We start from the raw sequence: 23386 nt of genomic DNA, 5'->3' as shown, positions 1-23386 counted from the left end.
TACAACAAACAACACCACTTTACATTTCTAAATAATCATTTATTTACATGTTCGTTGCACTACTGACACAATTCAAAATGAACACACTGATAGCCCAATTACATATGAAAATACTGTATATTTGGACAATAATGCAAGAGCACAAAGTTTAGAAAAGTGATGACCCACCCACCTTGCCCTCTCCCGCTCGACTACACTGTCAGAGCTAGAAGACCCAATCAGAGACAAACATCTACAGAAAGTAAACTTCCAAGAAAAATCATTCAATAAATGACAGTGTAAAATGTTCAGTCTTTTTGAAAATTCACGAGTCAACAGGTGGCTTCATTTACAGTCACTGATGGAAAGTTGTGGTTTTCTCTCCTCAGAGAGGCGTGGTTGGGGTGGAGGCAGTGGTGGGGACCGTCACTGGGTGCAGCCCCAGATCCAGGGATGGAGTTTCTTCTAGAGGTGGGGGGCTCTTCTTCTGGGCCTCCAGCTTCTCCGTCAGCTGGGTGTACAGCTCCTTCACCGGCTCGCTGCTCTGTGGTCACATAAAGTGTCAGTACAACACATAAAACTGCTGTTTTAAAGCTCTTTTTTGAAATGATTACTGGACAGATACAATATTTTAAGTCTGTGTCACTGTATGTGGATGTTGGCATTAGGTTGTTTTCTTTTTTTTGTTGATTAATGCCCTATCACCTGACCCACCCAGAGGCTCCTCAATTTGGTTCAGTTCTAACTGATTTTTGGGGCACATACCAATTCCTGTAAGCATGTTGCAATTTCACACTTCTTATTTAAGGTTCAGACTAGATGCGGCTTACGAAGATATGAAGCGTAGAATGCAAGAGGAGGAAGTAACTGCACATTTTCCCTACAACAGTGTATCCTGTCGTTTAACCGTTCACACCATATACTGGGTGGAGAATTTACCTCTGTAACAGTGTAATCAAGTGATAAAGTATGCAGGTTTGCTGAGCACTAGTTTGTCATTGAATTTTCTGTTGTACACATAGGACACAGTTTACTGCTTTGATCTTCAGATATTTGTCATACCATAATAAGTATCAATAGCTTTACTAGTATCATGGTAACAGTTTTAATCACATCAAGCAGCCTGATGTGTCAATATGTAGCACCCTGTTTTCCATATATAGTACAGTTGACTTATTTATTTCTGTACTGTATAACATGCCACTTGAATAGGTGACTAAGGTTTTCCCCAGTTCAAAGCCAGTCAGTAGTCCGATTCACACAAATCTCAAATGTGACGGGGGTGAATTTCCGTTGCGTAGTATCAGAGGCATTGGCGAACTGAACCTGTGTGAATGGATAAGCTGGCGGCAGTCCGATAGTGTTCACAGTGTGAAAACTAAACAGATCTTTCACTCAACAAAATAAAGCAACATTACATGACCAAACAATAGTAAAGTAGTAACTGCTAGCATCTTTGGCAACTTCTATGAGGGTAGAAAAACAGAGTCATATGTGGAGAAGTGTCTGTCTTCCTGTCTATCCTACTGACTCTACTGAAACTTTACCTCACTATGTGTTTGTCTCCTTCCTCTATAGTGTTGTTGTAGTTACTATCTTGAAAAATCACTGTGACGCCAGCCCTCCCGACCGAGACTTCAGTGAATCAATGTTGGACTGTAAGTTAGGCAGACTTTTTCTTAATTCTACCAATCTCTAAAATTCTGGTCCGTTCCAAGGCACAAGCGGAAAGTAGAAAGGAATCCAACCTGTTTTGGAGGTTCAAGAGTTTTCATCAAGGTTTCCATGTACGATGGCAGCACCTTGTGGTGAAGATGCAGCAACATTCGGAGGGTGTGTCTGTGGACATTCTCTTTACTAGAAAATATTCAGACAGGAACAAAAATGGTCAATAGACATGGCAGTAACAAGAATATAAACAATTGTACACTTCAGTCCACTTTGTGTTTTATGCTCATAATGCACTTAAATGATGTGGAACCAGAGTTTACAGTAAAGATCTGATAAAATTAACCCACCTGGAAAAAGAAGTCAGAAGGAAGCCATCAAAGACAACTGAACAAAACTCTTCAGTTCCAAACTCGTCAGAAAGCAGTGTGAGGTGTCCAGTCAGCAGGTGCAGGAAGATGTCCCCAAAGGCCATGTCATTGTAGGTTTCCACTGAGGGGGAGCAGAGACTATTTTATCACATCTTCAATAACAAAGAAAACAGCAAGAACCTGGAACAAAAAAAATAAACTATCGTGAAGAAACGGAGTGATACTCACCCAGACCAGGTAGTAACCTCTGTAAGGCATTCTTGTTCCTAAGCTTGGCGATGTGGAGGACGTAGTAGAGACCCATTTCACAGGCCACTCTGTTCTCCTGCAGGTACCTGGGTGAGGTGGAGAATACTTGACATTTATTCATAATTCACCACAAAGAAGGAAAAACATCCCTTACTAAAGGAGCATTACAAGGAGTGCCTTGAAATTCCAGTTTTCTGCCAGTTTTTAGTCTGGAGATTTTTGACAGCTGCCTTCACTCCCATCATGCATCCAGATAAGTAGTCTAATGAAACAGCTCGTTGGCTGGAGTTGAATCTGACCATGAGCATGTTCACATTAAAGAACAGCAACAGAATCAGAGAGAAAAAGATAAAGAACATACTATAGCTTCAACTGATGACTATATCGTCAGTTAAGCTGATGGTTATTTCTTCAGTGAATTGTTTGGATTATAAAATGTCAGAAAAAAGTGAAAAATGCTCAAGGTGATGTCGACTGATTACTTGTTGTGTCACACCAACAGTCCAGAAAACAACCGATATGTTGACTTCACAGAGAAATATCAGAATAAAAGAAGCAACTCCTAATATTTCGGCAGACTGGAGAATGATTAGCATTTTTGTCCGAAAAATGACATTATTAAAACCATTATTAGTGTGTTCAACTCGTATCATTGCTGGGGTTCTAGAAAACACAGTGACTTTCAACTTCAACAAACGTCTGCAGTGCCTGGTTCCCTCATCAAGAACCAACTATTGTGATGAATACATACTGAACATTATATACAGTCATGGTCAAAAGTTTACAACCACTAAAGAACATGTCAGTCTTCAGTTCCAATGATTTCTACAGCTCTCATGTTTCTGTGATCAATGAGTGGAACACAAACTACTTTGTCTCAAAAACATTCATGAAGTTTGGTTCAGTAACTGATTTATTATAGGTCTCCTCAAAATGTGACCAAATTTGCTGGATCAAAACTATACATGCAGTAATTCCAGTTTTTGGTTGAATGTCTCGTGGCCATTTTCACCTCAGTCTGGTGCTTTTAACAGCCATCCACAAGCTTCTGGTCGTCCTCTGGCTGAAGTGTTAACCACTCCTCTTGACAGAGTCAGTGAAGGATACCTACAATCGTCGGCTTTCTGGCACAGACTTGTTTCTTCAGCACAGTCAACGTGTTCTCGGTGGGGTTTAAGTCAGAACTTTGGAAAGTGTTTGTTGCTGAGTCTAATGGGCGTATCAAACAAATCCTATTAAAATGGGCCCAGGAAAGTCACCAGTTGTCATCAATCATAATCACTCAGAAGAAGTTAAGAGGCCATGCTACGAAGAACATATGATTCACACAACTTTCCATAATCATCACAATTGCTTATTAAAGTTACTGTATGTATATTTTTGATCCAGCAGATTTTATCACATTTTCAGAGGACCTATAATAAATTAATTACCAAACAAAATCGTGTTCCCTCTCTCCGGCTGCGAAGCTTTACCTGTTGAAGGTTTCAGGCAGAGTGGTGGGGTATGACAGCGAACTCTTCTCCTCACTTGGAAGCTTCTGTTCCACGGTGAAGGTGTGATCATCGACAACCACTGACATCATGGCAGGCAGGAAGCGGGTCACCACCTCCAGATCCTGAGAGCAGGCGCAGAGGAAGACAAATGAGTGTCAACGACTCGCAGCCAATTTATTTACATCTGTTTTAATGCAATGACAATGAAAATGACTCCATTTTGAACCATTTACATCCAGACTTTAGCAGAACCTGCACGGATACAGCTGAGGTGATCTACTGTACGTACCAACCGCGGCTCTTTAAAGACCTGGCTGTCAATCATGTCCCATGCCCCCTGACCCAGCGACAGCATCCTCAGCAGCAGCATCAGGTCCGGACTGTCCTGTTCACAAACACACATTACATGCTGTTGATAGAATAAAGTGTGTGTGTGTGATAGTGACTGCAAATTTACTTTGGTGCTATAGAATCAACCTCCGTGTTTGTTTACAATACCTCCCACATAGAAAAGCGCTGCGTCCTTACTAGCTTACATACATTTAATTGCCTTTTTCATGGAGTTATTTCAAGAAATACGTCTTCATCATAAACACCTGTATGCTGCGTTCATAGAGAATGACAGAAGTTCGCCAGACCAGCAGTAGGATGTTGTTGTTGTCTAGATTTGGTTTACCAAAGACATTAGCAGAGCAACATAATACACAATACACAATCTATAACTGTAAAAGTTACAGATGACAATTACAACTTAAATAAACACGTTGGCTGGTGTACGCAGTGAGTTGATCTGTACGACAGTGTTGCAGAACTAACATACAACATATATACAGTATGTACATTATTACTAGTGTCTACACGTACACTTTAAGACAGTGAAGACTGGAATTTGAAATATTGTGACTGTGTTTGGACTAGATTGTGAGCTGAGGATGTTTATACAACACTTAACACATATAAACCAACATTTAACTCATTAACAGTTAATTATTTTGCAGTTTATTATGAAACAACTCTTACACACCTACTAGGGATAGGAAAAAAATGTCAATTAATAAATTACTTGATTAAATAAAAGCTTTTTTCTATCAATTTAGATCATCAGTCTTGCACTTGCTCCTAACATGTAAGCATTTCTGGATTATTCATTAATTGAATATTTTTGGATTGTGACTGTTGATCAGACAAAAGAAACAATCTGAAGACATCCTCTCAACCTCTGATCTGTACATTCTATGATTCAGTAACTAATAAAGGCACAGCACATATCCTTTTACAACTTAAGTAATGCTAGCTGTAAAAGTAATCCATCAGTCCAAATGACAGTTTTACAGAACAATACATCACGTGACATAGCTGCAGAGTGTTGGAGGTTAATGAGGACTAGCTTTGTCTGGTCACATGACCAAAACTAGTCTTCACTATTTCCTGCAGTACGTCTACTACATCACTGCCTTTATAGTGACACCGTTTCATCATTTCATCCATTCTCAATTTCATATCTGATTAATGTGCCCAGTGGAGTTTTCTGGCAAAGTAGCACACTTAAGTTCACATTCAGAGTTACTGAACAGCTCTGTATCATGAGGGAAACATGTCCTCTCTAATAAAACATCTGAAAATCTGCTTTTTCTTATGTTTTGTGTGGTCCAGTGTGTAGGATTTAGTGGCATCTAGTGAGGGAATTGCAGATTGCAACCAAGCAAACGCCCCTGGCCTCAACCTCTCCCACAGAGGTGACTTAAAAAGCAAAAGGCCCTCTATAAAGCTCTAACTTCTACTACTTCTTCAAAATTACAGAAAGAGAAAGAGAGAGACGGTTTTTCTCAGCAACAGAATGACTCTCTCCTTGTGGATTTTTGCAGGTTGGAGTTCAGGCAACATTCACACAAAATAAAGATTCCATAAAAGTCCACAATAAACAACAACAGTCAAACGTTCAGTTTCTGAAATCTAAGTGAACCCTCTTCCAAAATAAATCAATAGAGGATCTCAAAAAAAGAAAACATATTGTCATCAGAGTTACCTCTGGACAAGCGTCTGGAAGAGCTTAGCCAGCTGTGTCATCTTTATAGAGTTTTTTTCCGTTTAAGTTGTGCGCAAGTAGGCAGGGCTGGAGAGAGAAAAAATCATCGAGTCTGCCTTTGATTTGAATTAACAAATCTAAAGCTCAGTTTGGGATTAAATCCACCTAAATCCTACACACTGGACCTTTAAAAACTACATTATTTGCATTCAAGTTTCCTTAGTAGAAGTCTTTTTTCCTTTCTTTGCTGGCTACACAGCTTTGTGTGTTTCTTTCAACATCAACACTACCTGCTGTAAATGAAGAGAATACCATGACACCATATGCATGATTCTGTCAGGATGTTTCCTGCGTCCTCCTGCACAGTATGCTCACCCTGGGTAAAGAATCCTGACTCAGCAGCTCCTGCAGGTTCCTCATGATACTCAGGACCAGGGTGTTACAAGCAAACGGGTCACACAGGATCATGGACAGGTCTCTGGAATGCACACAAACTCTCCGAAGATTAATTCACTCTCATTAAAGATGAACAGTTTTGTTCATAAACTGTAAGCATATTCTCATCCGTTACCCAAGGACTTGTTCTTGTCCTTTCTTCACGCCATCCAGGAAACCTTGCAGCTCTCTGGCTCGCTTGCCATCCACAAACTTCTCACGGATGCAGGCGTCTAAACACCAGGTGAACTGTCACAGCACATAAAAGACACACACAGGAGAAACACAGGTAACACATGGCGCTGGGTCTTCAGTGGTGTTACTCAATTGATTCACCATCACTGTTTGTGTCTTTCACCTTGTGGCAAGGGTCAACAGAGCAGATCTCACTGATGTCCAGGTCATGAAGAGACATGAGCAGCTCTGCTCTCAGTGTGCAGTAGTGGACATTTCGCGTTCGCAGGAAGAGCGTTCGTAAGAACTGCAGCACCATGTCGTACAGCTTTACGTTTTTCCCAATCATCTGTGTCAGTTTTAGGACCACCTACAACAGCAGAAAGGCTCATCAACATGCCAGTCAGACTTGAGTAAGTGTTTAATCAATCCGATGACCGCGACTTACTTCGCCTTGCCGCCGTGTTTTGGGAGAAGGGCTGAAGAAATTGTGCAGGATGGAGAGGTCGCTGCTGAACAGAGCTGCTTCCTTCTCCACAATGTACTGCTTTAGGAGGGGCGAGACCTCGTCCCCAAACAGAGCCTGATTGTCCTGCCAGATCTGCCTTTTCACCTCCACAGCACACACCTTGTACAGCTCCTTGTCAGCCATCACCAATTTCAGTTTCTTCTCTGGCACCTGCAGGGGGCAGCACATGTTCAGGATTAGGGGGTGTTTTCACATTTCCTTATGCCAATTATATCATATCATGTTTCCCACAGGCTGCATCCTTGGGATTTATATCTAGTGCCATCAACAGGTCAGAAAGTCATCAATACAAGATTACGGTTAAAAAGCAGTGTTTTACTTTAAGTTTTTGTTCCACCATGAGCCTGTAGAAGAGCTTCAGTGCTCCTTGTCATGAACTCTACAGGAAGGATTATCAGCACTCTTCCAAAAGACATTATTGAGGTTTTCCTTTTAATTTGTCACCCATCTGTATATCTTGAAGTAATGATTGAATAACTGTCAGGCTAACTCATACTTAATAAGGACTAACAAAGCAATGTAGGTCATAAATCATTGTTAAGCTCTGCAGTAGCTCTACTGAACCAGGGTTCAACACATGACACAGCTGTGATGGGTTAAATGCTGACTGTCACTCATAGCAAAGACTGAAGTCTGCATAGTTCCATACACTTCAACACATAACCACAGAACTAGACTGAATATCAAAAGCCACAGTAGTTATGCTCCGCCGACTCACCCAACTAACCCAACCACAAGCAGGACTCCACTGACAACCTTGGTTTCACACTCCCTTAGCAGAGCATCAAATGACTAATCAAAAAACACATTTATCACAGAAAGGAACAACTAACCAAACATCAGCATGATCAGAGTCCATCCAATCCATCTCAAGGAAAAATGTATTTGTTCTGTAGTTTAAGTTTTTTTTTTTTTTTTTTTTTACCACAAGTTTACAGTAATTCACGGAGCATTTCAACACTTAAAGCCACATTATTTAAAGATTGGCATTTGTACAATTTGGCGCTGCCCACAGTATCTGAGTGCGAAAACACTGTGATAAATACAAATCCCAGGTGTCCTCCCCTCTCTGTCGCCATATTCTCACCGCAGCTGCTGTTTGCCAATTCTCCACCGTTACTTGTTCACACGGAGTGAAGCAGCTCCGCCATGAAGACAAACCGCTGTGTAATTCACACAGAAAGCCGGCTCAACAACAGACTTAAACACTTAACACCAGACATGAAGAGATTGTTTGCACAGTTCTGCACTACTTGAACATCTCAGCATTCCAGAATTATTCATCAGCAAATGGGATTTTAAGACCTCAATTTGATTACTAACCACAATACATACTGTTAATTCTAATAGGTTACAGTCATTTCTTCACACAAAATTCACTTTAAGTTCTTCACATAGTCAGCATTACATGGAGTGAACTCAATAAAGATAAATGTGTGTAAAAAATTGTATAGTATAAAGAAGATTATATTCTAATTGTACTATACTGTCTATAACTGTAAATAAGCAAAGTCTGTAATCAGACTGTGCTGATTAAATGTCAATAGTACATGCACCTTTGTAATATATTACTGTTTATCAGTAATAGCCGTACAAACACTTGCCTTGGGTAGATGCTTCAGCACCTGCATTACTACAGGCTGAATGGACGGCATTTTGACAAGAGGAAAGCTCTTCTCCAGGAGCTCTTCAAGCTTCCCATATCTGTAAGCAGCAGAGGAAAAGAGAACAAAACAGGATAGCATCCAAGCTGGTTCCTCACGAATCAAAGTCAAAGACAACCATGACACACCTGTCCTCCTCCTTGCCCTCTGCAATGGTGGCGACTCGCTCCATCAGCTTGTCTCGAAGCTCGTCAAAGACAGACTGGTGGAATTCGAGGCGAGGCGTTCCGTGGAGGTCGAGGAAAGGCAGAGCTGATTGGAGGGTTGGCAGCAGGATGCCATTTTCCATCTGCAGTCATGTAACATCATCAGGGATTAGTGTTAGATGTAGCCAGCTGAATAAATGTTCCCTCCCTTAGTAACAACAGCAGAGATCCGGTCAAACACAAATAAAGACATTTGGCGAATAATGGTCCGCCACTTTATTTATAAACTGATTCACACTGTCTTACATTACATTGCATTCAGTGCTTGCAAGCTTGGTGATTGCATGCAGAGATGTATATCTACCTGAACACACACAAAAGAGATGCAATTTTAAGTCTTGAATAAAGATTGTTCAGTCATTTCACATTGGTAAAAAAGGATGGAGCCTATCAGGCTATCAGCTGCTGCTACAATTAGTTGATTAATGAATTAGTCGATTGAAAGACACTTAAATGGCACGTAGTCTGATAATCGATTAATTATTTCACAGATTTGCTGCATTTGTAGCACTAAAATTCCTTCATTAACATACCCTAAGGTATCTGATTTAGTAAAGCTATCATCTTGCCTTGCTGAGATTAAAAACGGCATGTCCAAAGATGTCCTGCAGATAAATGACTCCAATTCAGAATTGGTCATAATTGCACCTTCTGGCCTCTGTGCTAGTTCCACTGACGCCCTCTCATCTAGTCTGTGTGCCTTGTCAAACAATGTTGGCCAAAAGAGTGTTATCTTTGACAGAGCTGTCTGGTGCGCAGGTAACCAAAGTGTTACAGTCCTGCTTTGCCCAGCTGAGACAGTTAACAAAGATCAGGTCATTCCTCTCCTCTGTAGACCTGGGGAGGCTCTTCTATGCTTTTCTCTCATCCACTTCTGTAATGCACTTGTGCTGTACAAATGAAGTTATTGTTATAAGCATTATTAGGCTAGTTCAAAAATATTGCGCGTCAATGTTTCCAATTCGGTGTGTCGGTGAAGTAAATACTTCCTATGCAGAACAAATGAGATTCAGCGCACAATGCCGCGTGACGTCAGCTGTAACTAGACTCGCATTGTGTGCGCGAGCCACCGTCAATACATCCACCGAGGATCTCGCGCAGCAGTGAGTTCGCGCCGTTGTATTTATTCTGCGACTCGCGCACAAATCGCAACATCCCCCCCAAAAATGGCCACTTTTAGTGACTAAATGTGTTTTACACTTCACTGACAAATGGCTGTACATGACGTTCACATTCAAACGTCGCCTTTCATTGCAACGTTGTTAAAATGAGCTAACCTCGATACGACAACAGTGACGACGGGAAGGAGGAAGTTTACAACATATGGGACACGGTAACATTAATTTGTAATTTGCAGTAATGTTCTGGCAAACAAACAGCGTGTACCTGAAACTGATCAATGGCTTTCAGAGGCTCTGTGCAGTTGGTCAGAGTTTCTTTGAGGTCCTCGCCGTTGGAGATCCCGAGCTCAGGCAGCCCCGCGAACATTTTCCTCTCTTTTGACATCAACTCAAACGCTTCCGTGTGAATTCAGTATTCGAGCATGAAAATTGTGTGACCGAAAAGATTATGGCTTGCTACAAAACAAACCAGCACATTATGCTCGCCGCTGTCAGAGCAAACTTCCTGTGTTGGCGACTTTGTAAACAGTCCGTCCGAAACAAGCACTGGCGACGGATAAAGTTCCGCGCTTCACTGTCGCTCTGCAGGAAACAGAATACATCAGCCACTTCTTCCCGCTCCTTTACGATCGTCTGATTAGAACTTCCTGTGTTCTCATGAACTATAGTTGGGTTGTTTTTGTTCAGTCTTTAATAAAAACATAATAATTTCAATCAATCAACCAGCCTTTAAAAGAGATAAGTGGTACACTGCCAGTTTTGCTGTATTGGCTAAATCCTGAATGTTAAAATTCTCAGTCATCATAAGTATTTCTGTTTGCAAGTCATAGCCGTAAATGCACTTATAAATGATCACGACCACAAACGGCAATCCACAGAAAATTATAATCATTGTTAATTGGCTTTGAATGACTTTAAGCACACAGGGGAGTGTTCTGACTTTTATTGATGACCAAATAGTTTTGCCACTGAAAAAACAGTAAATCTGTAAAACATATTGTCGTATCAAGCCATACAATTCTGAGCTGTCACAGATTTATTCAGCCGATAAAAATGGATGAAGTGTGAGTACAACAAGGGCTGCAACCATTTATCCTACATTTTGACTAATCTGTTAATTATTTTCTCGATGACCTGATAAATTCCATCCATCCATCCATCCATCATCTGTACATATTATATGTACGCCGCTTAATCCTCTGCAGGGTCGCGGGGGGGCTGGAGCCTATCCCAGCTGACTTAGGGCGAAGGCAGGGGACACCCTGGACAGGTCGCCAGTCCATCGCAGGGCGACCTGATAAATTGTTTGTTTGAAATATATCAGAAAATGGTGACAAATGTTGCCTCCTAAAGCCCAGGATGATGTCAGCAAAAACCTTTATTTTGTCCAAAGCCCAAATTCGCATCAGTTTAATGTCATAGAGGAGTAAAGAACCAGACTATATTCACATACAAGGAGCTGGAATCAGACAATGTTTTCACATTTTATTCTACGTAAATCGTACAAACTGATTAACCAACAAAACAATCGTATTTATCATTGCAACTCTACCTAAAACATCTGTTGAAGCAAAATGCCTCAACAGACAGGCTACTCTGACCAACCCCAACCCTCAGAAATGTTTACAAAAAACATGGTTTATTCAGTAGTTTAATTGTCACATCGATGTGAGTCTTCACATACAAACAGGAAGTTTGTGTTTTTGTCAAGAAAGTTGTGCATGACATATTTCACTGCTTTGCTGAATTCTTTTACATGGACACACACAATAGAAAAAAAATCTAAATGTTCTAGCTTTTTTTAAAAAAAGAGATTGTAATTGAAAAAAAAAAAGAGTACTATGAACTGGACTGAGAGCTGTGTCACCCTTGCTCTTACACCATGTCTTCTTTAGCGCGTGCGTTTCTGTAGATCATCAGTATGTATCCCAGTGCAATGAGGAGGAGGGTGATGAAGAGGAAGAGAATGCCAGCCCAGGGCCCTGAGGGCAGAGCCTTCATCAGTCCAGGTCTTTCTTCTGGTACCATACTACTCAGACTTAGCATGCACCCCAAAGCCCAGCCTACAGAGGCTCCTCCTGCCTGTAAAAAAAACATGGGAGGCACTGAAACAACACAACACACTGTGGACACGCTTCCTGATTTCAGCTCCGCAGACAGTGTTAGGTGTCAATAGTTTGGATACACAAACTGAAATTCCTGCAAATGACAAACATAAATGTTGTTTCCTTTGCTACTGACCTTTTTCTGAAAAGTGATGGTGGGAAGGGAGTGTTCATCGAATCTGTAGCCCTGCAATAACAGGACTTGGACAAAATTGGAGACAGCGCAGACATTCTTCATGAATTTCGCTGGCTGCTTTGTCTTTTCAGTCATCTGTGAGTGGAAATATACCAAGTTTTACCAAGATTTGTTGTTAAAGTCTTCTTTTTTAAATCCCTCTCATACATCACTGTACAAATCTAGTCTACTAGGTCTTCAAGACAATTTGGTGGCTTGAGAAATGGACATGTTTGAGAATTAGTAATCATGAGGTCCAGGCTCAGAGAGCTGTGTGTCAGAAGTACCTCAGAGATGGTCATGTTGCAGACAAGTTGGATTGCCTCCTCCAGTTGACCGAGGCAAGAGATGGGGATGTTGGTGAGGCCTTTGAGATAGCTGTGAGTGAAGAAGAAGGCAGAGAAGGCCTGTGGAGAGGAAGATATACTGGGTTAATCCAGAGCCACACACTCATCCTGGGCTCGGTACAATTAGATTTCAGACTAAGATCTTCTTTGAAAACATAGAACTAAAAGCTGAGCAGCACCTTAATATACAAACAACTGACAGCAAAAAGTGGTTGGGATACAAAATACTATTTATGATGAAACATTTGGACATATAACTGCATTCCATTCATTTTTTAAGACATTACATTCATTCGGCTTTTGTTCAAAGGGACATAAAGGTCTTAGTGTCTTCTAACTCAGAAGGAGTGAGAGCTAGATGTCTTCAGCACCTGGCAGTGCAACTCTCCAAAATAAAAAGCTAAACCTTGTTCTGGAGCTCTGTGCAAGCACCTTCACTTCACCGTCCTGTAGACCAGCACTAGGGTCTTAAGGTGTGTGTATGCTGCAAAAGGCAGTAATTGTAGTGACTGGGCGAGAGGAGAGATGTGGGAGAACTTGGACAAATTTAAACACCAGACACAGATGGGCAGCAGCACTATGATTAGGTGCTCCAGAGAGAAAGGAATTGACAAGTGACTGGATCACATGTTGGACATCTCCCTACATAGTAAACACTGGATCTTTCTGATTCTGTACAGGAGGAATCTACAGGAGACATTAGTGCAATATTTGGTGAGAATGAGAATGATTATTATAGTTCCTTCATGTATGAGTTGGCAAAACCACAGTTCCGTCAATGGTAATAGACACAGGAAGTAAATGACTTTACTTTGATGACATCCTTATGCCTTTCTGTGGCTATTTACAGAAGAGTACAGTGGTGCATATACACATACATATACATATACATATTCTGCTGGGAAACCTTGAGTGATTGCAGTCATGTGGATGTGACTAGACATGCACCACCCACCCAAACACCACCGCCAACCATGCACAGCCCTTAAGGCGCTGGTGCTCCCAGATTGCAGTGACCCCACAGCAGAACAATGTGCCCAGCCACACCATCAAAACTGCTCAGGGATGGCCGGAGGAATATGACAAAGAGCTCAAGAATTCCCGCGATTCCAGTCTGACTGAGCATCTGGAACATCCCAGAACAAATCCAATCCATGGTGGCCCTGCTGTGGAGGCATGGAAACAGGAGAGAGGTGCCTGGCACCAGGACGTTGGTGGCAGATCATTTGAGTTCTTTGGGTTGCTGGGGGGGCCTATGTGGCTCAGACTTGTTCCAGCATATCCCACATATGTTCAATTGGATTGGGAGCTCCTGCTGGGGTGTTTACGCTATTTAAATGCATGTTGAAGCAACAGCGACTGTCCACCAAATTTCATGGAATTCATGGAATAGTTGGTGAGATATTTATGACCACCCTAGTATGGAGGACAGACTCTAGAACAATAGCCAGTGATGCATATCAGTTTTCCTTTAGCAGAGTAGACCAATCGTACTGAAGCCTAATAAAGCCTACTCAAGTTGGCTGGTGAAAGTTCCTATATTTTTTCATATTGTAATATATATTGCAGAAAACCAATAGACTGCGATGCTGTTTTTGTTACAATAACTTGCAGCCCTACAAAAATGTTAAATTTTTTAGTCTATGAGTTAAAAACTTTTCAGTGTTTTATCTGGAACTTGCCCCCTCAGCTATAAGTTGTGATGGTATCTGACTACGTGGCTCCCTCACCATGAAGTTTCCTCTCACGCTGGGCTGGAAGACTCCATCAAAGGAGCACCTGGAGAAACTGCAGTTGTCAAAGGAGAACATCTTTGTCACGTTGCCCAGGCACTCATGGTAATCTCCTGTGCCCACCACTGATACAGACATCTGGGAGTTAAATTTGGCTGGTCTGTGGCGCTTAGTGCATGGAGAGTCAAAAACATCCTCCCCTAGTTTGATAGATGTATTGAAATCTTGTGGATAGCAGGGATGGAACACTTGAGTCTTCACACCTTGAACCTGAAAGAGGACAAAAAGATAAAAGTAAATATATATGTGTGTGTGTGTGTGTGTGTGTGTGTGTGTGTCTGAGTAAACTCCAAATAATACAGTCCAAATGTTAAACAACATAAAGGGTAACTCCACCAATTTTCCACATTAAAGTGTGGTCACAGCTGGGGACTATCACTGCGTATGTGAAAAAAAGTATTACCCATAATACAAAACAGCCAATGCGTGAAATCAATTGGAAGTTATTCATCAGATTCCAATGGATCCAAACAAATAAAAAAGGTTACAAGGTAAATTTATTGTAAGGTTTAAAAATGAAACTGTTGGCTGGTTCTGAAAGCATACTGATGAAGATCCAGACTGGCAGGGATGTTTTTTTGTATTTGTTGTGCTGGAAAACCAGTTTGTCAAAGCACTTCATTAGGATCGTGGGTGAGAGCCACAGGGTGGTCGTCATTAAAGGCAGGAACACACCGGCACAGCCGCTGGACGTCTGAAGCGCTTGGGGAGATTCGGACAAGGTTGACAACAAATATGTTTGGTGTGTTCAGTTGCGTTGGAAGTGTGCTCGTTTGGTAATGCCTCGCTGCATGTTTAGTATGCAGCTGTTTTTGTCTGAAAAAGTTGTTTCGTTTTGATCGAAAGTAAAGAAAGCAGGCAGCATGTCAAAGCGATGTGTTTCAATGCAACTTTTCTGACGAACAGGTCAGACGAGAGGCAACAGAGTGGTCGGATAAAGGCAGTTGGCTGTTGGTTTGAGACTGGGCGGTGTGTGGAGGCCTTAAAGACGTGAACACATTTGGTCCAACCATTACAGGGTTGGCATTAACAGCTAACAGCATGGGGTCAGAAATTTACACTGTGTTTTAAGCTTCTTAACATGCTCCAAATCTCACCCCAAAAGTTATGCAACATCATCAGACACCTTACAACACAGCACTGTAGCGTGTATGACTCAAAATGAATAAAAAAGTAGTTAAAACAGTGTGTGCAAGTAGCCACATACCGGTTTGTTGACATCTGTGTCTTCTGGTAGCTAGACCAAACTAGTCAATCCATCGAGCGTGCGCTTACTCCCTCACTGGCAGAGACGGAGGGAGTAAGCACACGCTCGGCGGATCAACTAGTTTTCGACTAGTGGGGTGAGATTTGGAGCATGTTAAGATGCTTAAAACACAGTACCACCACAGTACACAGGACCAAATGTGTTCCCGTCTTCAGTACTGGCAAGTCAAGGGTAGCTTGAGCAATGAAGCTGCATGTTTAAATCGACCGAAGTTCTCCTTTAAGACTAGACACAGCAGAGACTACAATGTGTTCAGCTCATCCGGCAGTGTGGCCTCACACATGACGGGGGTGCTCCTGCTTTTGTGGCCTGTGACATTTTGAATCTCCTGACATATCTTTAGTGATGTTGGTGTTACATCTCTGCTGATCTGATCTATCCTCTTTGCCTCCTTGATGCCAGCATTTTACTTATTCGAATTTTGAGTGTTTCTCATAGAGAGAAGGTCTGGATAGAGCCCTGTTTTAGTAGTAGGGGGAGGCACAGAAGTGAATAAATAGAATAATATATCAAAAATGTAGTGAGAGGTAAAGGAGCTACTGGTCACCACATCTGCATGCACTGTCATTGGTTATAGCAAGGCTTCATTCCACTTTTATATACTTCTTTTTTAATTTCCAAGACCTGTAAACACAGTTCAATGTTGTAAAATTGGTGGAGTTACCCTTTAAGCAAGACTGGTGCAGCAGGATGGTGTAATTGATGTAAAACACCCTTCACCCAGGGCAGGATTCAAACAAACCCAGGACTCAAACAAACAAGTGTGCTGCAGCGAGAGAGAGACTGAGTGCCGCCATTTAGCTGATCTTGGCCTCTGACCTCTTCAGTGGTCAAGAGGAAAGATACAGTAACTGTAAATCATGAACATCTTGTGATATGAAACTGTACCGTGATAAGATAAGCCAGCAGCTTTCTCAAGAACTGGTCTTGGCCGTAGCACAGGAAGCTCTGGGTGTAGAGTCTGTAGGTTTGTCCATAAAGCTTCAGCTCCATCACATTATCCTTGTCCTCCACCTTTTCAGAGGTCTCAAAAGTAATCTGAGTGGAAGCTCCGCCTAAATCCAAAGCTCCAATTGTGTCTCTGCCTGGTTTCAGCCAGCGCCCGACAAAACCATACTGAGTGGCAAGAAAGGACATGTGGAGACATAAAAATCTGAATTAAGGTATGACAATAGAAACATTCCAACACTGTGTAAACCCAGAGGAAAACATCCAGACAAAGACACTTTGGCTTTCAAAGCCCCTGCGAGCATCTCTACATGCACGCTATGCTGAGATACTCCAAAGTTTGGTGCAGGAATGACCGTTTCCCAGACTGTCAAATCTTCATCACCTGCTGATGGTTCAGCTAGTCTTACTACTGTATGTTTACCATGCTCATTTGCATCTCAGCATGCGACTATGCTCCTCACACTTAGGAACCCACACTTATGGTCCTGAGCCCCTAAGTGTGCGTTCATGTAATGGTACGTGGTATGTAAATGCAAACCGACACCAAACAGAAATCACACTAGATGTACACCTTCACTGTACATTGTACATTGTACATACAAGCATTTTTTTAGAGCTAAATGTATCCAATATAATTATCTCAATCTACTGAATAACATCAGTCCACTGATTAGTGGTGATATGACAGTAAGCTGGTTTGAGGATGAGCAAGACATGACGTGCTTGCTGATGGGGGAAATGTTGGACCTCTGTAATTAAATGAATTAAAGACTACGGCCTTAACCTGTTCAACGTGGGAAGTGTCATGGCATGGCTTTTGTTGTGAACTGGCACAAATAAGAACTGAAGAAATTAGTCAGGTCCCAACACTACACAATTATGGAAGAACATCCAGTAATCAGTCTGATGTTTTCACTTATCTGAAATTGTAACATATAGATTTCATATCAGAGCATTTAGGATACATAATAATTCTGAGAAATATATTCCTAAATATACTGACACTCAGACACTAACATATCAATTGACAGCAGCTATGGTGTCTACACTCACTGTGGCCTTCAGGCATGATTGGACAACACAAGTCCATCGAATCACCCACACATACAGTTCTCTATGTTCCATATAACGATTTCATCTGGATGTGTATCACAGACTGATGCATGTAAACATGTCAGTGAACACACCTGTCCTGTTCCTAACCTCCTGAAAAGCAAAAATCTTAGAAGCTTTGCTCCTCTTATCAGAATACCCTTGCTACCATACTTTGACTACTTTATGTTTTGTATTTTAGTTTTGTATTTACTTGCTGCATCTTTCAGTCTGTCTTGACTCTGACAGATGGTGCTCAAACTAGAAAATATCAATTATAACCCATAGGTGTTTTTATATAACATAGTTAAAGCTCCGGGTGGATTCTTTCCTCTCTGGCTCTGTATGTGTTGAACAGTAAGGACAGTGTTTCGAAGCCGATAAGTCGGAGGTCACCTTGACAAAGTTTTCAAGTAAGTAGTTGACTGTGACCCAGCCATACGCCCCCTCCTCCTGTCCACTCAGGATGGTTGCCTCTTTGAATTTGAAAGGATAAGACTGCATTTTCTTTTTCACTTCCTTTAGGACCCGCTGGGACTCTGTGGCATTGACCATGCTATAAAAGAGAAATAACAGTTAAGAATGAAGCAATATTAAATCCTTCCACGATCCATTATAAGGCATCCATGTTTAACTGATCAGAACATGTGCAGTAATAATAGTGTTATATCCTGTCTTAATGGGAACTTGGACTGACTTCAGGAGCCTCATTCCTGCAGTGGCTCCCAGATAGAGTGGAGTTTGGTGATGCCTGAATTTGGGGATTTCCTTCACAGCTTGTTCCAGACAAGCCTCCAGACTTTTTGCTGCACCACCAGGAACACCTGCATAGCTGGATATCCCTCCACCTGGAAGGAGAGAGAAATTAGTTCTGCTTACAAAGAACTCAGTCTGACCCTCTGAAAACAGGACTTCTTGTCTTGGAGAAAGTCTGACACTGAGAGAGAGGCTCCAATTGGTGTTTCTAAGGAAACTCAGAAAACAAATGGAGGCTGAAAGAGGAATGACTGGCAGTGGTAAGGAAGTAGAGCACTTAGGAAGTCTTGCACAAGGCAAAGTGTTTTGACATTGATTCCACACAATGACTAGAGTCATCACATAAGTTCCTAAAAGATGACATTGTGGAAGTGAAAAGTGCCTTCACCACCGGGACAGTCTGAGGTTAAGGGGTTGGTTCGGGCAAATAACAAAAAAATATATTTTTTCACTTCCCTTTGGAGTCTCTAGCTTCACATTTTTACCTCCGCCAAGGAGGTTTAGTTTTTTTTTAGGGGTTTGTCAGCAGGATTACACAAAAACTACTGAACAGATTTCTACCAACATGGATGGTGGGTGTTTCTCAGCCCAGAGTAGACCCAGTTCACTTCAGGTGTGGATCCAGATACTGGGGACAGACCCAAGTACTCTCCCTCGCTCTTTTTTTTACATTGTGAGTTACAATGTTTTCAACATTTCTTTTAATTTCACAGGGAATCACAAGAATACTTCTTGATAAAAACAAAATCTGGCATATTTTTATGCCACTTTTTTTTTTTTTAATTGTTACATTTGTAAACACTGACGAGCAGTGCAGCTTGACCTGCACTGTGCTTCATGGCTAGAGCTCACCTTTCACATCGCACTCGCTGTGCTGGGTAACGATACCAGTGCCATTTTGCTTGTCAGCCGGCCATTTGTAGATGTACATGGAGGTGTGGGATGAGCCGGCATCTAGGACAATTCCATACTGAAACAGAGTGTTACATTTCAGAAACATACAATACGTTGCCAGAATACACCCACCACAGATGTTCCCCATGTTTATGTGCTATCAGGCTATGCCACTACATGCTTCACGATTATGACATATGAAATACTTCAGAGCACCTCTGATAACACAGGTTCGCTGACTGCTCCTGTAGTCCGTTGTGGAATGTTAGTGTCAGTGAATGTTTCATTCACTAAGGAAGTTGTAACCACTCTGTTCATCAGTCTTGTCCTGAGGTCTTGCTCTGTTTACACATGACTGTGGTATTGACAGGATGTGGTTAAGCACTGACATTAAAACACAGAGTTTTGCAACTTCTGTATCTATTGAAATGTCCTCTCATGAAACGTAAAGGTGAACATTTACTGATTCTCTCGAACAACTTGGGCTGTGTCATTATGTATCTTATTCATCCCGCCGTGTTGACTTTGTCTCTCTCTCTGTGCCCTTTCACAATGGCGACTTCAAAGCATCAGGTTCCATTCAAGCGTTAGTCTGCAGGCAGAGGCGGTGTACAGCAGACTGAGATCGATTCATGTCCCCTTTTAAAATGTTCAAACTGTCTGTGACATCAACAAAAAAGGCAGTACATGATGTGTTTTCAGAGAGAACACAGATTGCTTCTTTCATCTCGCATTCTCTGTCTGTGTCATTCTTGTGACTATTCAATATGTGCTCTGCATCACTCCCTCCTGCGAAAACCTTTTAACCTTTGAGGTTTGCCTTTGTGCATGATGCCAGTGTGGTGGAGCTGCATGTCTCATTTCAAGCATTTAGCTGACACGCACACTTATGGCTGAGCAAGTTTAGATCAGGACATATAAGGCTCAGGCTATGACTACTTCCTGTACGGGGCATCTCTGTGTCTGTGATGAAACAACAGATGACTGATTCTTTTTGTAATGGCAAAAACTGAGATGCTTAGTGTGAATATTAACAAGCTACTTGTTAATTTGCTATATTTTAATACATCTGTGCATAGAGACATTTAAAATGTAAGGGAACACATATAATCGACAGTGTTTTAACACATAATTTGGGGACCACACAAACACTGTTGGGGCGCGGAGTTGGGCTGAACCATGTTTCAAAGGCTCTCCCCCAGGTTATTAATATTTCTATCAAAACCGTGAAAAAAGTGAAACACCATCCTTGAAAAATGTTATAATAAAACAACCCATCACCAGAATAAATGTTAGCTAACGCATTTCTTCAGGTTTTTTTGGGTTAAAGTTTTCTCAAGTCAAAATGCAGTGCATACACTTGGTTAGGTTGAGGAAAAGATCACGTCTTGGCCATATAAATGAACAATAAAACCCTGCTACAGAGACAGAACTCTGCATATGGCATATCTCTGTGAACCACGGTACATAAAGAAAGTTAATCTCTGACTATTTATGTAACTATAACATATATTGCAAAGGCTGACCTAAAATATGAATTTAGGATTAGAATAAAAATAAAAGCCCATCCCACAGAAAAAGTGAGACTACCCTGCAACTAATGAGAAACATAACAATGCCCTATCATTTTCCTTCAAATGCAAAATGCAAATGCGAAATGAAAAATATACCAGCACATTTGAAAATATTTCTTGTAAAAAAGAAAATATATATAAATAAATATTTGTAGCATTCAATTGTTGGAGACAACGGATGTGATGCCCCACCTAGCCTACGAGATGATGCATAAAATGAGCGGTATTACCATGTGCTCAGGTGGCATCTCGGTGACTTTAGTTGGAAGGACCAGCAGCAGAAGCCCGACTACCGCCAGTATCAGCAGCACGACCGCGGGGATGGTGTGGGCGCACCGGAGAGCCATGCTGGATCCTGGTCCTGTGCGCTCGGACAGCTCAGAGCTCCTTAACTGTTCAGCACAGACAGTACAGACCCCGCCGGCTGATGATGGGTGTATGTCAACCAGCTGGCGGCAGTGGGCTTTGTCTGAGCACACACTTCCTCTCACCGCTGCATGCATCTGCGTGCAGCGCCCGCAGTCCGTCACTCACCCAGCCGAAGTGAAGTCAGTCGGGCAGGTGAGTTTCGGAAAAGTGTGACTCTGTAAATATGCCCGGACTAAAGTGCTAAAGTGTATTCATTTCTATAAACATCATCTCCTTTTCAACAATACAATCCTCCCATGGGGGGGTCAATAAAGGAACATCTTATTTTATAGAACTGAGAATTGATGACCTCATTTCAAACACAGCAAGTCCCGAGAGAAACCCTGTTTACCTTAACTTACATTCTGGTATGAAAAGCACGGATGGATTTGAAAAGAGCAGTAAGTTGCACCTTTCACCGCCCTCCACTGTAACCTCATGCATCTTCCGCCACTTCTCTTCTGCTGTCTTTCCTTGTTTCCTTTCTTTTCTCTGCCATTGGCCTCTGTAATGTACATTAAAGTGTCTTGGATTATTTAGAAACATGTTGTGTAATGTTATTAATATGCTTAATGATCATTGAAAATATCATATGGCCTACATCTAAGGAGAATATAGCTATGAATAGCATTTATTAGCAGCTAGCTAGCTTAAATACAGCTGTGCTAGCTTACCATATTTTCAGCATTTATTTAGGAAAAATGATATTGGCTCCAGTTGATAGAATTGATTTCTTTCAAGACAGTTTTGTTATTATGATCCTCAAAAACATTTTTGTCCTGTCATAATGACTAATGACTGCGCGTTGTTTCATTTTAACAGTAGGCTACCGGCAAAATGGAACTCTGTGAATAACTCAATGAACTTGTGAAGAATTTATTGTTAATGCTGATAAACAATAACACCCCCATTTCAAAATATATAATATACTGTTTATATCACATTATTTAAGGCCTCTCACAATTCAGTCAGTACCAAGCAATCTCATACCCATATATCCTTTCTGCCATTACTTAAATCATTAAAAAGAACTGGAATAAAGGACATTTCTGAGCCCTCTTCTTCCATCTGTCATCCGACATCTTCTTCAACTTTCATGCTGGCTCTTTGCGGAAGTCTTCTGAATGTGTCAGAGGTCTTCATATGAAGGTAGGCTGGCTTTAAAAAAAATCACACAACAATGCAGACAGATTACTAACAGGAAATAGCTGAGCAAGTACCAAATTTTGGTTTAAGGGCGTGTATTACGATTTATATTGGCCGTTTTTGGATCTTCAACATAAGCATATTTTATTGGCACTTACAATGTAGCACATCAGTGCACAGCTGGTGTCAACTGCAGCCAAACTAAACACCAAACGTCATTTAAGATAATAAACAGTGGATGAACTTGAATGACACAAAGTGTGTTGGCTGTATGGGATGCATGTGCTGCACTGGGCCGGTCGGTTGGTCGACTGATACTGATAATTTTAGCAACAATTAGTCTGAAAGGATGTCTGTCCATCTCTTGTTCCAGTTTGTCAATCAGGAGGATTTGCAGCTTTTGTTTGTCATATTCATGGTAACATTAACGTCTTTTAGTTTTGGTATTTTTGTCAATAAAAAAACAACAATTTAAGCAGCTTAAGTTGGGGAGTTCTTGGAAGCATTTGTTACAGTCTTCTGACATTTTATTGACCAAATGACTGATCGGGAAAATAAAATAAGAATACCTGTCCAGTCTATTTGTGAGAAATCTGACTGATCTCTCTTTGCATCCACTAGAGGATGCTGTTCTCTAATGTCTGAATCTTTAGGTTCTGCAAGTTGTTGAGTTCACTGATACTACATAAAGCACATATTACAGAACAAAATGTTTCTATATCTAGAATGCTGAAAGAACACAAATTGACATACACAATGCATTTTAAAACATAAACTTGAAAGATTGTACAAAAACGTCATCTAAAAGCATTTTATTATGAATTAATAATGAATATGTTTTAAGTGTGGTCATTTTACAAATTTCAAATGATATTATTACAGATGAACCTAAAGGCAATGGGTGACTTGCAATTGACTTGCAACCATACTGAGCCTTTAGAGGAGAAAACATTTTGTATT

At 41.2% G+C, this 23386-nt stretch overlaps 2 protein-coding genes across 4 annotated transcripts; both read right to left on the bottom strand.

Annotated features, from left to right (window-relative positions):
• Positions 1-18: 18 nt before the first annotated feature.
• nelfb (negative elongation factor complex member B) lies at positions 19-10488 on the bottom strand. The gene is made up of 13 exons (XM_037098689.1): positions 10184-10488; positions 8720-8880; positions 8532-8631; positions 6847-7077; positions 6583-6768; positions 6361-6473; positions 6165-6267; positions 4053-4148; positions 3743-3885; positions 2247-2353; positions 1998-2139; positions 1728-1836; positions 19-523 (listed from the first exon to the last, which is right to left on the bottom strand). Exons 1-13 carry the CDS (start codon positions 10301-10303, stop codon positions 365-367), a joined length of 1770 nt encoding a protein of 589 aa, XP_036954584.1. The 5' UTR covers positions 10304-10488; the 3' UTR covers positions 19-364.
• A 358-nt stretch (positions 10489-10846) lies between these two features.
• Positions 10847-21422, bottom strand: LOC119019805 (ectonucleoside triphosphate diphosphohydrolase 2-like). Of its 3 annotated transcripts, XM_037098692.1 has the most exons (11): positions 19762-19960; positions 19515-19653; positions 19257-19374; positions 18346-18496; positions 18045-18204; positions 16494-16721; positions 14276-14548; positions 12486-12605; positions 12160-12294; positions 11213-12000; positions 10847-11052 (listed from the first exon to the last, which is right to left on the bottom strand). In XM_037098692.1, the coding sequence occupies exons 2-10, from the start codon at positions 19614-19616 to the stop codon at positions 11794-11796; spliced, it is 1494 nt and encodes a 497-aa protein (XP_036954587.1). In that variant the 5' UTR covers positions 19617-19653; positions 19762-19960; the 3' UTR covers positions 10847-11052; positions 11213-11793. The 3 variants fall into 3 exon arrangements, with proteins under 3 accessions (XP_036954587.1, XP_036954586.1, XP_036954588.1); XM_037098691.1 differs by lacking the exons at positions 19515-19653; positions 19762-19960 and adding an exon at positions 21103-21422; XM_037098693.1 differs by lacking the exon at positions 19515-19653 and having other exon boundaries at positions 19762-19955.
• Positions 21423-23386: the final 1964 nt, after the last annotated feature.

Source organism: Acanthopagrus latus, chromosome 5, assembly GCF_904848185.1.
Source record: "Acanthopagrus latus isolate v.2019 chromosome 5, fAcaLat1.1, whole genome shotgun sequence".
Taxonomy (NCBI): Eukaryota; Metazoa; Chordata; class Actinopteri; order Spariformes; family Sparidae; genus Acanthopagrus; species Acanthopagrus latus.
This window is presented reverse-complemented; position numbering and strand designations above follow the sequence as displayed.